The sequence below is a fragment of the Crinia signifera genome, chromosome 3 (assembly GCF_055691185.1).
Source record: "Crinia signifera chromosome 3, ASM5569118v1, whole genome shotgun sequence".
Taxonomy (NCBI): Eukaryota; Metazoa; Chordata; class Amphibia; order Anura; family Myobatrachidae; genus Crinia; species Crinia signifera.
The window spans coordinates 190,458,315-190,474,612 of NC_139219.1; the positions used below are offsets into that span (position 1 = coordinate 190,458,315).

The following is a 16,298-nucleotide window of genomic DNA, read 5'->3' on the forward strand; positions in this document are numbered from 1 at the left end:
CCAGTCTCCCTCAGCTAATGCAGCTTTTTTTGTTATTTATTATTTGTAGAGGTATTGTACATCTGTTAATGTAATAAGTAAGGGAAGGGCTTCAATGAGGTACATTAATCTTGAGAAAGAAATTATTATAATTAGGTTTCGACATCCTAAATATGATAAAGGCAGGTTTTCTATCTTAATTTTCATATACAGTAACATTAATATAAAAATAAGCTTACCTTACACCGACTCACGCCAAAGCTTAAAGACAAAGTCTGTTTATGATGTAATCCAGTCACATGATAAGCCTATTGAGGTGATACATTGCAACCTGCCTTCATTCATCACTATTTAACTATCTATCTAAAATTATTTTCATATATAACATTTAGGTTATGCTCAATTTACACTCTGAGATGTCATATCATCTGGTACAGCTAATAACTGACAGTATTATATTCAGATGTTCTGTAGAGATATGTATGTGCACATAGCAGCCGGCTCCCATAGACTTCTATCTATCTATCTATCTATCTATCTATCTATCATAGTTATGAAAAAATATGGGGGCACTATTTAATTGTTCTTAGTTCCAATCAATTTATGGCTCAGTGTAAATCTCGATTTATATTCCCCAGATATCTTTACACTATCCTACATGGCCTGTAAATGCCTTTCAGATCACCACACATGTCCTTAGATAATTTCACATGCACTTTAAATAAAATGCCTCATAGACCAGTTCACATACATCGTATTTTCACACATGCCCCTAAAATACAGCAAATCTACTGTGTACCAGGTGTCATTACACCTCTCCTTATTTCCCTTTAAATATCCCTCAGACATTCTCCCTTGCCATAAGATCACTCAACATCCCTATGACATATACATTACATCCCCTCATAAAGACTTATATGCGCTGCCTATTTTCCTTTTAAATGCCTAGCATGCCCTCAGACCTACCCACAAAACAAAGACCCACAAAGAGGGGGAAAGGGACAGACACACAAAAGATGCCCCAGTCAGACCCCCCTTGCTACACTAACAATAAAAATTACTTTTATATCATTAACTGTAAAACAAGCATTTGAGTGGTATTATTGTAAACTTGCAGGCGTTGTCACCTCATTTGCTAGCATGTCATATACTATACTTTATCTACAGTATGATCCATTTTCCAAATTAATTAACTAAAATAAATAGAACTTGCCTGAACAACAGATGGCAGCTATGGCCAGCAGTGATATTATATAACAGTGACTTGAGTAGGTCTTTGGCTACGCAGACTGGACACAGAAGTAGCAACACGTTTCTTTGCATGATCATAGCTGACGTCAGATACTCTCCCCAAACATGGCAAACCCACGCCTGCGTTTCTGCCACCACTCACTGTTACCTCCCACAACCAGTCACTTCTTGTCATTCCCTCTGCGATTATAGCCTAACTGTAAGTGTGGTCGGAAAGGAATCTTGACACATGTCTAGTACGATCGCGATGCATGTTCAGTCTGACGATGAATACTCCAATGCGAAAACACTGCATCCAACTCTGATTTACATGCTTAATGTGTCTCCAGTATGAACATTTGCATTGCAGAGCAGCCGAGGACTTACCCAGTGGTGCAGAGTAATGCTATTAGTGCAGAGTTATGCTACTAGTGGTCAGAGTTGTATGCTATGGCCACTGTTGGCCATAAGGTATAACTCTGACTTACATGCTAAATGTGTCTCCAGTATGAACATTTGCATTGCAGAGGTGCCGAGGACTCAGCCAGTGGTGCAGAGCTAGGTTCAGGGGTGCACTGTGCACAGAAAGACAATGTGCAGTCAATCATGCAGGGAGATGGGAATGGTTCTGTTGTGGAAAAAGCAAGCTATGGGGCAGATGTATGAATCTGCCTATAACGTTTTGCACATAACGAGTCCCGCTTCTCCAGCATAACGTAGAGAAGCAGGCAAACGTTATAGGCAGATGTATGACCCCCCCCAATGCCGATAAGGAGAGGCGTTATGCCCAGTGTGAAAGGCTCTCCCGCCGCCCCCCCGCCGGCTTTCTGGGCATGAGCGAGATCTCGCTAAAACCGCAAGATCTCCAGCACAGCCTGAGCCAGAAGTAGGGCTAGCGTTGTACCCACAGTGGGGGATAGGACAACGCTAGCCCTGAGCTGGCGAAGCGGCCGGGGCGAATTAATGCCTTGAAGGCTGTTAATACATCCCTCTGGCTGCTAATCACTGGGGGGGATTGCAGGGGACAGCCCCGCTTAGCGTAACTCGGCGGGCTGTCACTAGCACACGTTAGGTGCGCTAGTAATACATTAAGGTAAACGTAATCCCCCCCCCCCAGTTAACCAGCATTAAGTGCATGTCTGCTCTTAACGCAGGTTCATACATCTGTCCCTTTGATTGAGGGATGGAAAATGTATGCAGTCGCCTATGCCTGGTTGTGCCAACCTAAGTAGCTCCACGCTCTAGCTGCAGGTGGCTGACCATGTGGTTGTTCACCATCTGTTCTGATGATAGGGATGTCTCTATGTGGAGGCCTGAGACCATAGTACAGCCTCCTCATTGTTAACTAATTTGTTTACAATTTAGTAAACAATTATTTGATTTGTTCTAATGTTGAAATAAAACTAGTATATTCTGTGAAAGGTTCATGATCATATTTCTGTTGTTAAGGCTGCCATGGGAATTGCAGACCTCATAGTTATGGCTATGGAGAAGGAAGGGACTCCCAAAGATGATGCAATTAAGAAGATCTGGATGGTGGATTCTAAAGGGTTAATTGTGAAGGTAAGATCATACATTTAGCCCATCAAAATGATGGCTTCTGCAATGTACTTTTACTTTGAGCTGTGAGAGTTTTTACTTTGAGCTGTGACATTTTTTTGCCCACACACTCTCCACCCCCACCCTCAGTCCCTATCTGCACCTACCTCCAATTTATGTCTTCACAGCTCCCTCTCTCCATATCCAGCAAGTTTGAAACAGATCAGTGTCCCTGCAAAAGTAGCTTTCACTTTCTCTTATGACATCTTTTAGCACTACAAGGTGTAATTTGGTCCATCGAGCGGCCTCTAGTGGTCAGTGGAGGTACTTTACCTCATAGAGGTGAGGAGTGGTTAGCTAAATATATATATATATATATATATATATATATATATATATATATATATATATATATATATAGAGATATATAGTCCGCAGTCTCCTCACCAACAGGTGGGGAGTGAAGAGCATTCTCCGATATCACAAACCAGCCTTGTGATTAAATATTAAGTGTTTTTATGTCAGCCAATTAGTATCCAGCATAGACAGCTTATTTAGGTATGTATGCTCTGACGTTTCGGTCCCCACGCACTGGTGTGCTGATCCAAACCACCACTGGGTTCAATGCGACGCTGACTGATCATACTACCGATGGCTAAGCTCCTTGATAAAGGTCCATGATTGGGGACCGAAACGTCGGGGCATACATACCTAAATAAGCTGTCTATGCTGGATACTAATTGGCTGACATAAAAAATATACGGCAATTCGTATTCGTATTAATGTGCTATCAATACGAATACGAATTGCCGTATTTTCGGGATAGTAAATGTAAAAAATAAGTGTATTTCTGGATACAAATACACCTATTTTTTACAAATTTCCTTTAGTAAATTTCCCCCATAGTGTCCGTGAGTCTCCGAAACACTGCCATCTGCTGGCAGAGAAGGAAAAATACATATTTTTCTCACACATGCACAAACACAGAAGGTAGCAGGGTAGCTTTTGAAGCTTTTGCTTTGAGCGGGCTTACTAGTGTATGTATGTATATATACATACATATATATATATATATATATATATATATACTGTGTGTGTGTGTGTGTGTGTGTATATATATATATATATGCTTCATAATTAAAAAGTTATCGTTTTGTGAATTATTGTGTTTTATTGTGTGTATTGTATGATTGTATGACTTAAAACACATGCAGTCAGCATAAGATCAATGTCAGAGAGAGTATAAACCTATGGTACACTGGTTTGAAATAAGAGAGTTTGATTTCATCTGAAACACTCAGAGCCGAATTTCCCATTAGGCACATGAGGCACCGGCCTAGGGGCGGCACATGTTTGGGGGCGGCACTTGGATGCCTGTGATAGTACTGTCAGCCCAAAATGTACCAATAACTGCAAAATATCCACTGTACTGTACTATATTCCATCTTAAATAGAGTGTAAATGGATAGGACATGCAGATACTGCCCCTATAAACTGTCCTCCTTAGTAAACATTATTGTTGTGCCTAGGGGCGCCCTCATCCCTAAATCCGCCCCTGGAAACACTGTGACACTTCCAGCAATGTAATTAGTGGTTTCCTCTGGTTCTACTTCAATGTCAGGCTGAAAATACACCACCTATATATGTCACTTCACGTGTACTGCTGCTGCAGTCTGTGTTTAGTTGGTTTCTTAAAACCTCAGACATATTGGTTTTGTTTTGGTTCAGCCCTTGCATCATGCTTTACTGTGATCAAAGTTGTCATACAGTATAATATACATAGCTCATTTGTGAATAAAGAAAGTTACTTCGGGATCAATTAATATTTCTTTGTTACTGTGGAGTGGGCAGCACAGACACAGGAGTACTGTCACTCTGTCCCACCCACAGGTCCGCTGTGTCCCGCAAGGAGGCAGAGGACAGTTAGAAGAGACAGTGATCACTGAATAGATGCCCTGCGCAGGGCTGAAACTAGGATTGTTGTTACCTGGGTCAAGGCAGTCTTTTGACTTCTCTCCATTTGTGGATCTTTTAAAGTGGTGGAGGCTAATGCCAGAGGTTAAGGGACTTAATCGCAGTGGATCCTTTATCTGAAGATAGTATTGGTCTGAAGGGAGGGGGGGGGGGGTGTTTGGGTATTCAGAAACCATCCCTTAATGCAGGCATGTCCAAAGTCCAGCCCGGGGGCCAATTGCTGCCCGTGGCGTCATTTCAAGTGGCCCGCAGCCTCCAGCCAGAAGTGGGCGGAGCATCAGATGCAGGATGCACAGCACAGGACACTAAAGGTGGGGTCCCTTGGGGACATACAGAGAAGGATGGTCAGGCAGGGGAATATAATGTGAATATGAATATAATGTGAAGGGGGCAAAGTCGAGGATATACAGTGAATGGGGGCAGGTTGGGGGAAATACAGAGGACGGGGGCCGGCAGGGGAATATACAGTGAATGGGCAGGCTGGGGGACATAGAGTGAATGGGGGCAGAGTGAGGGACCATTCTGATGTGATTAATGATTCAAAAGAATGTCAGGCTGAATGGTCAGCCCCCCCACATTTTCACCTCACCAAATCTGACCCTCATCGCAAAAAGTTTGGACACCCCTGCCTCATTGTGAATTTTATATAAAATGTATATAATATACCCAAATAACAAATTCCCTGTTGTTATTTTTTTTTGTACATATCATTAATACTTGGATATCAGTAGATTATAACTTTGCACATGCAACTGAATTAAAATGTTTTTTTTTTATGTAAATGTTGATTATATAAATGTCGAGAGCAAAAAAAAAACCCTGTACTGTCCATAATAATGGTGTTAGTTTTCTGACATTATTTATTTATTAACATTGTTCAATTGCGATGTCATCCAATGAGAATACTATCTTCTCACACTAGGGAGATGATGGCACATTTAGCCTCACATCCTATTTTCTCCATGTGATAGTGGTAATATAAATGTAGGTCTGTGAATACCACACCCATCAAAAGAGAAAGGCTGTAATTCTGTGATGTGGTAGGGCAGCTCTAACATATAATATATGTAAGGAAAGCTGAATTACAGGGTAATATAAGAAATATATTTAAACAGCAATTCTTGGAAATAAGATGCAACTAGGACGCTATCTAAAATATAAGCGGATACCCCAGTGGCGTAGCTTGGTTTGGGGTGCCCCTCCGCCGTTAATGGGGGGGCGTCCCCCCCCTCCCCGCCGGCCTCCCCACCCCGGCCGCTGGTGCCCTCCCCCCATCACCGCAGGCTTACCTGTCTGCACGTCCCGGCTCCCCTCCTGCCTTCAAGTAATAATTCTATGCAGACGGACCATGATAAAATGGCTAGTTTCAGAGAACTGTCTGCTTTATGGGGCGGCCATTTTATCGTGGTCCGTCTCCATAGAATTGATTGAAGCCAGGAGGGGAGCCGGGACGCGCAGACAGGTAAGCCTGTGGGGGATGGGGGGCGGGCGCCCCCACATGCACAGCACCCCCCCGCGACCGCGGGGGCTGCGGTGCTATAGTTACGCCACTGGGATACCCCTGTCAGTCAAGTAACTTAACGACTGTCCAGAGATGTCCAGGAAGCTCCCATTGGGCCAGATTCAGACCTTATCACCGCTGTGTGAACTAGCAGTGGCCAACAATCAAGTAGACACTGCCCCACTATAGTGAAATCCTGTCTTGCATAGTAATGTGCTCGCTGTGCGAATAGATGTGTGTGATGTGACACGGATGCACATACACTGGACACAGATGCAGTCTGAGTCTTTATCTTTAACAGTATTCCAGTATGTTCACAGGGTTACAGTACAGCAGCGTACAGGTGTCAGCAGCACAGTTCACCAAACTCCTCACAGCTTCCAATGACCCTATCATAGCCCGCACCGCCAACATATCACCTGGGCGGCTATTCCACTATCAGGAGCTATTACCATCTGCCCTGGACACAGATTTAACAGAAAGCCACCGCAGTCCTAGCAGTGGCTTGGAAAGTTGGTGCTATGCAGTGCCAGATTAAGGTCTAAATGGGCCTGGAGCTGAAAATGATCAAGGGCCTATTATGCGCAATAATAGGGGTTGCGGCCAGCATCTAATAATGTGGGAGGCGTGACCAGTGTTCTGTTTGGGTGGTCTGCTCATGGGTGTGCCTCTATTTGTGTAAATACTTTCAACTAATTATATATACCTGGAAAATGCAGGGGGCTGGCATAAGAAAAATGCAGGGAGATATATTGGCGGGTGCACTCCAAAGGTGCACCTGCAGGATGCCGATGTCCTAAGATACTTGCGGGGTGAGGCGGCACTCCAGTTATAAAAAAATACTGAAAACCGAAACTTGGTAGACAGTATGTCCCACCACATTTGGGAATGCTGAGAGCCTATAGAAAGCCACCTTAAGGTCCTGCCACTCGGACTCACAACGTGGGACTCTGATATATGTGCACCACAACTTCTTGAAAGCAAGTAACACTTGAGTGAAATGCTTAGAGAAAGTGGCTTGTGAGACCCCCAATGACCATGAGGTCACAGACTGAGTGGAGACTGTGGCCAAGAAGTAGAGGGCACACATTCATTTCTGCAGCCCAGACACTGCATAGTTGGCACTCCCATAAGAGTCCAAATCATCTCTCACCTGCTCATATAAGTTCAAAAGGTTATTGCGGTTCAGCCGAAACATCCCCACAACCTGTTGATCAGAGAGGGAGTTCAGGTACAGCCGAGCATGATACCTATGTGAAGCACGCAGTACTCGGGGTGCCTGGATCTGGCGCGCAGCTTGCTCCCTCCTTCTGCACAGCTTCTCCAAATGATGAAAGTCACAAACAGCCAGCTCCACACTACTCTGCACAATCTCCATCTTTCAAACCCTCACAGGTGTCCTTAATGATGTTGGGGTATATGTAGGGGAGTTTATGATTAAAAATGAGGACCCCTGTGAGAAAATAAACCATTTCTGCACTTGACCAAAGTTGCTTTTTGGTCAATTCGCCCATCAGCACCTGGTCTGCACCAGTGGGTATTTTTAGACACTTTTGAAATGCGAATTCCGTTTGCGCATTCCATAAAATAAGCAATATGTATACTTTTGTATGGGAAAACATCTGGATGCGATAAAAATGTGAATTGAAACCGGCAAGTGAGAAAGTGCGAGTTATCACACAAAATGTGCGAATTACGGGATTTAGCGCACCCGATTAAGTACGCGATTTCGGCAAAAAGTGCAATAACCCCATTTTGTTGCCTAAAAATCGCAAAAAACCCCCCAAAAAGCGCATCTTATTAAATGTCACCCTCCATGTCTGGAAATAGGATTTCCCCACTTGGGGTATGAATATAGGAAGTAGGTCCGCCTCTCCACATGCCTTGAATAAGAAACCTTTTTGGTTTTGAAACGCTTTGGCCGTGGAGAGAAGGGTGGACAACACTGGACTTCACTGGGACAAAGGCTCCAGGGACGCCTGTGATATAAAACCAAGTGCCTGATTTGTCTACAAATGCTTTGTGGACCATTTTACTCGGTGAGAGTCTGCTGTGATACACTCTTGTTTTTATGTTAAATTGTTTGTTGTGAATAAAAAAGCGGTATTACACTATACCAGCTTCATTTTCTTTCATATACTACAATTGGAAGCATTGGTGACTTGATGGTAACGTTACTGCTCCCTAACAAGTGAATTGTGTCTACCTTAAATAGTAGACCACCTTATAGGGTATGAGTCTCATCTACTTCAAAATTCCTCCAAAATATATGCATAATTGCAAAAACTGTATTACACTATTGTGGTTTTTATGTTCCTTTATTTTGGGTGAGAAAATTAATGAACGTGAAAAAAATCTCTGTTGGCACCAAGAATTTGTCTGTATCTTTTCTTGTATTTATTCAAGTGGAGTTACCACTCCACCAACTAATGTCAGCACAAATCTCTGCATGTGTATGTGCTCCCCATGGGCGATCTGTACACCAGAAAATCGCCTACCCTAAATAGCTTAGCAAAATAGCTTAGCATACATCTCTAAGTGTGTATGCCTCTTAAAACAGTAGTGAAATGCAATATACAGATGTGTCCTCATACATCCAGCCTCAACACGCCATGCAGCACGAGATGAGTGAGCCACCTGGTCACATGCGTCTTAGTAGCCTCTGAAATGTAGACATGTGAAAATGTTAATATTCTGCAAGGACTAGATGGGTAGGATTGGGCTATGAGATGGGAGGTTAAGGATAGGCTATAGGAGGGTAAAGGGTACATTTACTAAGATGGAAGTTCTATTGAGGATGTGATGTTGCATATAATAACCAATCAGAGTCTCCTTCTTACTAATTTAGCAGCTTTTAGAATCTAGAAGACAATAGATAGAATCTTGTTGGTTGCTATGGGCAGTAAAGAGAAACAGTTGTCTAAATCGCTAGGGAGTCTCGCAGTGTGTAGTGTAGTGTAGCCCTGCAGCCACTATGCTGGAGGACTGCCAACCTCCAAAAAGTACCACAAGAAAGAAAACAGCGTGGGGCGCTCAACGGTACACACAAATATTTAATAACATTTATTAAATCTAAAAACACAAAATAACATAAAATTACACTAAAAAATGTTTTATAATGATAAAAGGTTCATATATGCACATATGGGCTTAATAACTCTTATTTGATCGATAAACCAATAGCTGGATTAGCAGTTTTAGTCCGTTTTGGTAAGTATCACAATATACTGCAATGGCTGAATAGTTCTTGCTCAATTAGTAGGACCAAGACTCAGCTGTAAAGTGCAATAATCGCAATCTATCCAGCATCCAGTGTAGTCTGCTCAATGGACCAATACGAATATTTAGCTCCAAATAAGAATGTGTATTACCTCTCAAGATTCCACATAGGTAATTAGTCCAGGCAGCAGGTGTCCGCGTATTTGTAAATGGAAAGGAGTGCCTGCATCTGTGCGCTCACACGGCTCACCAATTTAGTGCAGTCTGTGTCGTAGTCTGTGCCGTTCTCCTCCTATCCACATGGAGGTCACCCGGCTCTGATATCTGTCAACCCAGCTGAGATGTAACAGCTAGCACCGCTTCTCCTGCCGGACTCACATTGTGCAGAAGCGCTGTCGGAAGCTCTGCCACAGCGCCGGCAGCGCAGATGTGAACGCACCAGTCGGGTACCTTGTGGCAATAAATATGCGGGCAGCCGGGTGTCAGTTTGACCAGACTCCTTAGGAAAACTAATTTCTCCACTCCAGGGTGGCTTTCTCAATTCCAGAGATGTCGTCCTCATCCTTTGATTCCTCACCCTCTTCAGTGTGTACTTACTCATCCTCACAGATGATCAATTCATCCCTGCTAGACTCCACAATCACAGGTCCCACTGTAGTCTCTGGCGGCAATTGCTGGTCTTCATTCAAGAATTGATAATTAATTTCGATAAACATCTTCTTCTCCACATTTTGTGGAAGCAACCTTCTATACCACTCACTGACCAGGTTCCCTACTGCACTAAAAACTCTTTCAGAGTACACACTGGAGGGGGGACAACTCAGATAAAATAGAGCCAGTTTGTACAAGGACCTCCAAACTGCCTTTTTTTCCTGCCAGTAGAGGTATGGACTGCTTGACATGTCTACTTGGATGCTGTCACCAAAGTAATCCTCCACCATTTTTTCAATGGTGACAGCATCCAATGCAGCGACAGTAGACATGTCAGCAATCATTGGCAGGTCCTTTAGTCCGGACCAGATGTCCAAACTTGCTCCTGCCTGCCCGGCATCCCCGTCAGCGTGTTGTGTTGGAAATTTCAGCTGTTTCCTTGCAACCACAGGTGTGGGAGAAATGAGGGAGGAGCTCTTGCCGTGTCATGGTCCGCTTCAGATGACAATCTCCTGACCAGCAGGTCTTTGCACCTTTGTAGACTTGTGACTGCCGGAAACAGAGACACAACATACTCTTTAAACCGAAGATCGAGCACAGTGGCCAGAATGTATTCCTCTAACAGACCACCCTCATATCCTGACAAAGCGTATGGAGGGCTTCATCCATAGGAGCTACATGCTTTGCAGAATTGCAATGCTTTAGCTCCTCCATCACTTTCTCCAGCTGCTTCTGCAACCGCCTGATCAGGGGAATAACTTGACTAAAGCTGTCAGTGTTGGAGCTGACTTCATGTGTGGCAAGTTCAAACTGCTGGAGAACCTTACACAACACTGAAATCAGTCTCCACTGCACTTGAGTCAAGTGCATCCCCGCTCATCTGCCTATGTCGTAGGTGGCCGTGTAGGCTTAAATGGCCTTTTGCTGCTCCTCTATCCTCTGCAGCATATAGAGGGTGAAGTTCCAGCGCGTCACCACCTCTTGTTTGAGGTGATGGCAGGGCAGGTTGAGGAGTTTTTGCTGCCGCTCTAGCCTTCGGACGGCAGTGGCAGAATGGCGAAAGTGTCCAGAAATTTTGCGGCAAAATGATACGCCATTAACCCCACTCCCAGAACACAATATACCCCCCTTGCCAGCACACATAATTATACACCATCCCCCCTCTCAGCGCACATAATTATAGGCCATTCCTTGCAGCACACATAATTATATGCCATCCCCCCAGCGCAAATAATTATACACCATTCCCTCGTTTCTCAGTGCAAATAATTATAAACACCCACAGCCAATGCACATAATCATACACCACCCATCCCTTCCAGCGCACATTACTCTGTGACCCCCAGCAAAATAAGCTGACACTACCTTAGCACACTGTTAGTGTCGTCGTCTTCCCCCCACTACACTAATCTGTGGCACTCTCCACAGAAATCACCACCAGGACCCCCCCCCCCCCCCCCAAAAAAAAGTAGTTTTTACCAGAGTCTCTTTTGTGCCTGCTATTCAGCTGCACCACTCGTCGCATCAGCTGGGCTCCTCCAGTCCAGTCTCCAGTGACTGTGCACCATGTGAGTCAAGAGAGGGGAGGAAATGACGGAAAAGGAGACGTGGGAGAGGGGAGGGCCGGGCGATGGTCTTGCATGTATGTCAGTACCTCCCAGTTGAGACAGGGTGATAAGTAGAGAACTCTGACAGTGCCGCTGCTGCCTGTGTGACAAGGCGCCGCGGCAGCGCAGACTGGCAGCCAGTAGCGCACAGCAGGGTATTCTCATACCCCGTGCGCTACTGGCTGCCAGTCTGCGCTGCTGTGGCGCCTGTCACACGGGCAGCAGCAGCAGTGCTGTCAGAGGATGCAGGGAGTGGCTCTCCAGGCCTGCGCGTCCCTGCACCAGCACCACATACCTTGCTGTGCGGGTAGCGACGGCCCTAGCCACCGTACACGAGACACATTTTAATGGAAATCCCCAGCGCTGTCTGCAGGGGATCTCAGAGGCAGACACGTAGCTGTGGTCCCCACTCTGCGGCCCTCCAAGTAGGGTGAGCGGCTGTTTCTGCAGGGCATTAGGGCCAGCCCACTGGAATCTGACCCGGTGCCGGCATGCCAATCCGCCGCTGCCTATGGGCACCTACACAGTCCATGTTTTAAGGATATCCTGGCTTGAGTCCAGTTGTTTATATTCAGTTGACTGACGTAATTCTGTTCTCTCACATGGACATCCTTAAACCCTGGACAGTAATTGCAGAATTTGGGAAATTCAGCCTACACTGTTTTTCTGAAGATCATGTGGTGTTAATTCCAAGATGTATCGCAAGACCTGTGACACTGACCCACAATATCATGTAATATTTTGGAGCTCTATAAATCATGATAAAAATATTATGTTATACTGAATCAGCTAATGTTAGCCCACATTTATACATATGTAAACAATAATAAGTGTAAAATAATGACTTGGAGACATATTGGCGATGAAAAGGGTCAGGTTTACTAATTAATAGCTGAAGTTTACCAGAGTTTAAATGTTCAAATTATTAAATTATCAATGAGTTGGATTTAATTGTCAACACTTTAAAAATAATTAGCAGCTTAGCAGCTCTTCCAACACACCCATGAGGTGGCTGCTCAATGTCGTTTTTTTTTTTGGGGTGTCGCCAGTAGCCCTAATCCCCAGCTTGTTCACGTCAATTCCCTCCAGTTTCAAAACAGATAATTAAAAGAGAAAAACACTGTAAACATGTAACAACAATTGTTGGAACTGGAGGGATCAGTGACAAGTCTTTTAATTGTTTGAAAAATTCAAAAACTGTAAATTGAAAAAAAAAACACTCTAAAAGTGTAAAATATTTTGAACTTTAAACAGGAACTTACCGCTTTAGACCATGATCTTATGTTTGGTTGTTCTGCTTTGCTGGGGAGCCGTCAGTAAAGGTGGGAGAAATGATCTGGGTTCAAGAGTCTCATGCGGCACAGAGGGCAGATGTTGTTGACCTGCAGCCATTCTGTCAGACAGGGAACATGGAAGGTGTGGTGACAGTACGATACAGCCATTTCTGTACCTACCCCAATGTCAGAGATACAGATGGAGCAGTACTCTGGTTCCTCTCCGTCTGCAATGGTGCGCCTGCTGTAGGTGGGGAGACGGGACAGGACGAGCCGCATGATGCTGTCCAGCAGGAGGTGATCTACTCTGTCTGCAACTGCCTGATGGTCTCTTCCTCTTCGTCCAGATCTTCCTCTTCCCGATGTTGGTCCAGATCTTCTTGCTGACTGACTCTCACGGGATGGTCTGCGGCGTCCTGACCTCAGCCATGGCTCTCTGGTGTTCTGGCTGGGTCCATCTAAAACGATATTTCATATATTGTAGATATAACAAATAGCCATATGTAACATGTGAGAATCAGATATTGCTGGTGTACAATAAGACTTCCAGCAGTAACATGATTTATATATTATATTACTATACAACTGAAAAACAGAGCTGTAACAGTATGAGTGTATGGATGCAGGCCCCAATGTGTAGCGGTTCCTGATCTGTAACTGACAGCATGGGAGGTGCCAGCCAGTAACACAGGGACACTGGCCAGCCACCACTACTATAATCCCTCCCACTACAAAGGACAACTGCTAGAGATGAGACATTGGTCTAAGATTTAATTTACTAAACAAACATTTTACTGACCCTCATTTCCAATCAGCTGGGATAACTCTCGGCGGCTCATTGTAGCCGGAGGCAGAAGGTGATCAAATAAAAAAAAAAAAAAGGGGGGGAAAAAGAGAAAGAAAAAGCACAGATGTAATTGTGCGCTGAGCTCCACTCACTGATAACTCACTAGGAGAATCACTGTCAGAAAATAATCGCCTGCAAATTGTTCTCACCTGAGAGGCCTTTTCTCATGCGTCCACATCAGCTGCTGTCCAGGAAATGCCAGTGATATTGCTGTGCACTGAGGATTGCAATGTGGCATGCGGGCGGCAGTTGGTGATGGTCATGCGGCACATCACATCTACAGTATACCCCACATTATTCTCTTCCCTCTTATGTTACACAGGGGGACAGGTGGGAAACCACCAAGAACAGGGTGTTTTAAGGCATATACTCAAACTATATCACATCTACTGCCAGGACTACTGGATTGTACAGAGCCACATGGAAATGCACATACAGAGTATATACACACATTGGTCTGGGTTTGTCAATCGCACAGATACTAATCACCTATAAAGTACCCCTTTATTGGTGTCTATCTACACAGATCATGAGTCATTTTTCTAGGGTGTGCTACCACTGGACAATAAGCAGGGGCTGGCTGGCAACTTTTAGCCTGGGGGGCAAGTCCAGAGCACTGGCCTATAAGTAACAACGCATCATTAAATGGCGGCTTTTCGGTAAAAAAATATGTATTAATAAAAAAAAAACATAATAACGACACCACAGGCTGCTCCCCCTGTATAATAACAGGACACCACAGGCTGCTCCCCCTGTATAATAACAGGACACCACAGACTGCTGCCCTGTATAATATCAGAGCACCACAGGCTGCCCCCCAGTATTAAAATAACAGAATAGGACACCACAGGCTATAATTATACCAGGACACCACAGGCTGCTCCCCTTTATAATTATACCAAGACTGTCCTGGTATAATTATACAGGGGAGCAGCCTGTGGTGTCCTGGCAAGACACCACAGGCTCCTCCCCCTGTATAATTATACCTTACACCACAGGCTGCTCCCCCTGTGTAATTATACCAAGACTGTCCTGGTATAATTATACAGGGGGAACAGCCTGTGGTGTCCTGGCAGGACACCACAGGCTGCTCCCCCTGTATAATTATACCAAGACTGTTCTGGAATAATTATACAGGGAGAGCAGCATGTGGTGTCCTGGCAGGACACCACAGGCTGCTCCCCCTGTTTATTTATACCAGGACACTACATGCAGCTCCCCCTGTATAATTACACCAAGACTTTTCTGGTATAATTATACAGGGGGAGCAGCCTGTGGTGTCCTGGCAGGACACCACAGGCTGCTCCCCCTGTTTATTTATACCAGGACACTACAGGCAGCTCCCCCTGTATAATTACACCAAGACTGTTCTGGTATAATTATCCAGGGGGAGCAGCCTGTGGTGTCCTGGCAGGACACCACAGGCTGCTCCCCCTGTATAATTATACCAGGACACCACAGGCAGATCCCCCACCCCCATTATAACACCCAATACATAGTACTGTAACTTGCTTTTAGGCCCGGGTCCGTGCTCCACTGCTGCGGCTCCCGTCTCTCTGCCCTGCCTTGCTTCCCCACGCTGCGGCTCCATCCTCTGAGTAGCAGTCCTTCGTCCACCGCGGCCTGCCCCTTCCCCCCTAGAGGCACGAGTGGTTGGCCAGGAATCAGGCCAAGAATGTCAATGTAACAGGCGGCCGGCCTGGGACATGTAAACATGTCCTCATGCAGGAGGCCGGCGGCCATGTTCCTGTAGCCGCGGCACGGCCTACAGGAGTTCTTCAAAATGTAAAATACAAGGCGGCCCGAAAATAAGTATTATAAGACTGGGAATGAAAAGAATGTCCTATTGTGGTGCACTAATTTATCATTATCATTTAATACTGTACATTGGACCACAATAGGACATTCTTTTCCTTCCCACTTCTTATATACACACACACAGAGAGAGAGAGAGAGAGAGAGAGAGACAGACAGAGACAGTAAATCAAGTAAGGGGGAAATAAATGTAATAGGATGAGGAAATCAGAAAGTGAGAGATTTGGTCAAATATCTACAGTTTTTAAAGCGGCAATCATTTACACTGCAAAATCAAACTGGTTTTACAGTGTAAATGATTGCGCTTTTAAAATTTTTTAGATTTCTTACCAAATCTCTCACTATGTGAATCTCCTATTTTATTTCACCCCTTGTCTATGAAGATATATATTGACACATCGTAATAAGTAAGTTCAGCCTATAGCATTGTAGTGATGTACAGATGGCGCCGGCCTTATTATTGCTGGCGGAGCGCCAGGACCGTGTCCCTGGCGCTCCGCCAGCAATCTGGCGCTCTGGCTGAATGAGACGCTCGTGCGTTTCCCACGCACGAGCGTCTCAATAGCCGGGCGGCGAGGCGGCGCGGCGGGTGCAGTCCTGCCCGTCCCCAGCCTCAGTGAGACCGACAGGGCTGCGGGGGGGCGGTGTGGACCGGCGGGGAC

General features: G+C 45.0%; 1 protein-coding gene across 2 annotated transcripts in view; it reads left to right on the plus strand.

Moving 5' to 3' along the window:
• The window catches only part of ME1 (malic enzyme 1), a 281,949-nt gene that overhangs the window by 243,181 nt on the left and 22,470 nt on the right, over positions 1-16,298 (plus strand). For both annotated transcript variants that reach the window (XM_083177132.1, XM_083177131.1), the window contains exon 9: positions 2,659-2,772. In XM_083177132.1, the coding sequence (XP_083033258.1) occupies positions 2,659-2,772 (114 nt within the window). The remainder of the gene's footprint in view (positions 1-2,658; positions 2,773-16,298) is intronic.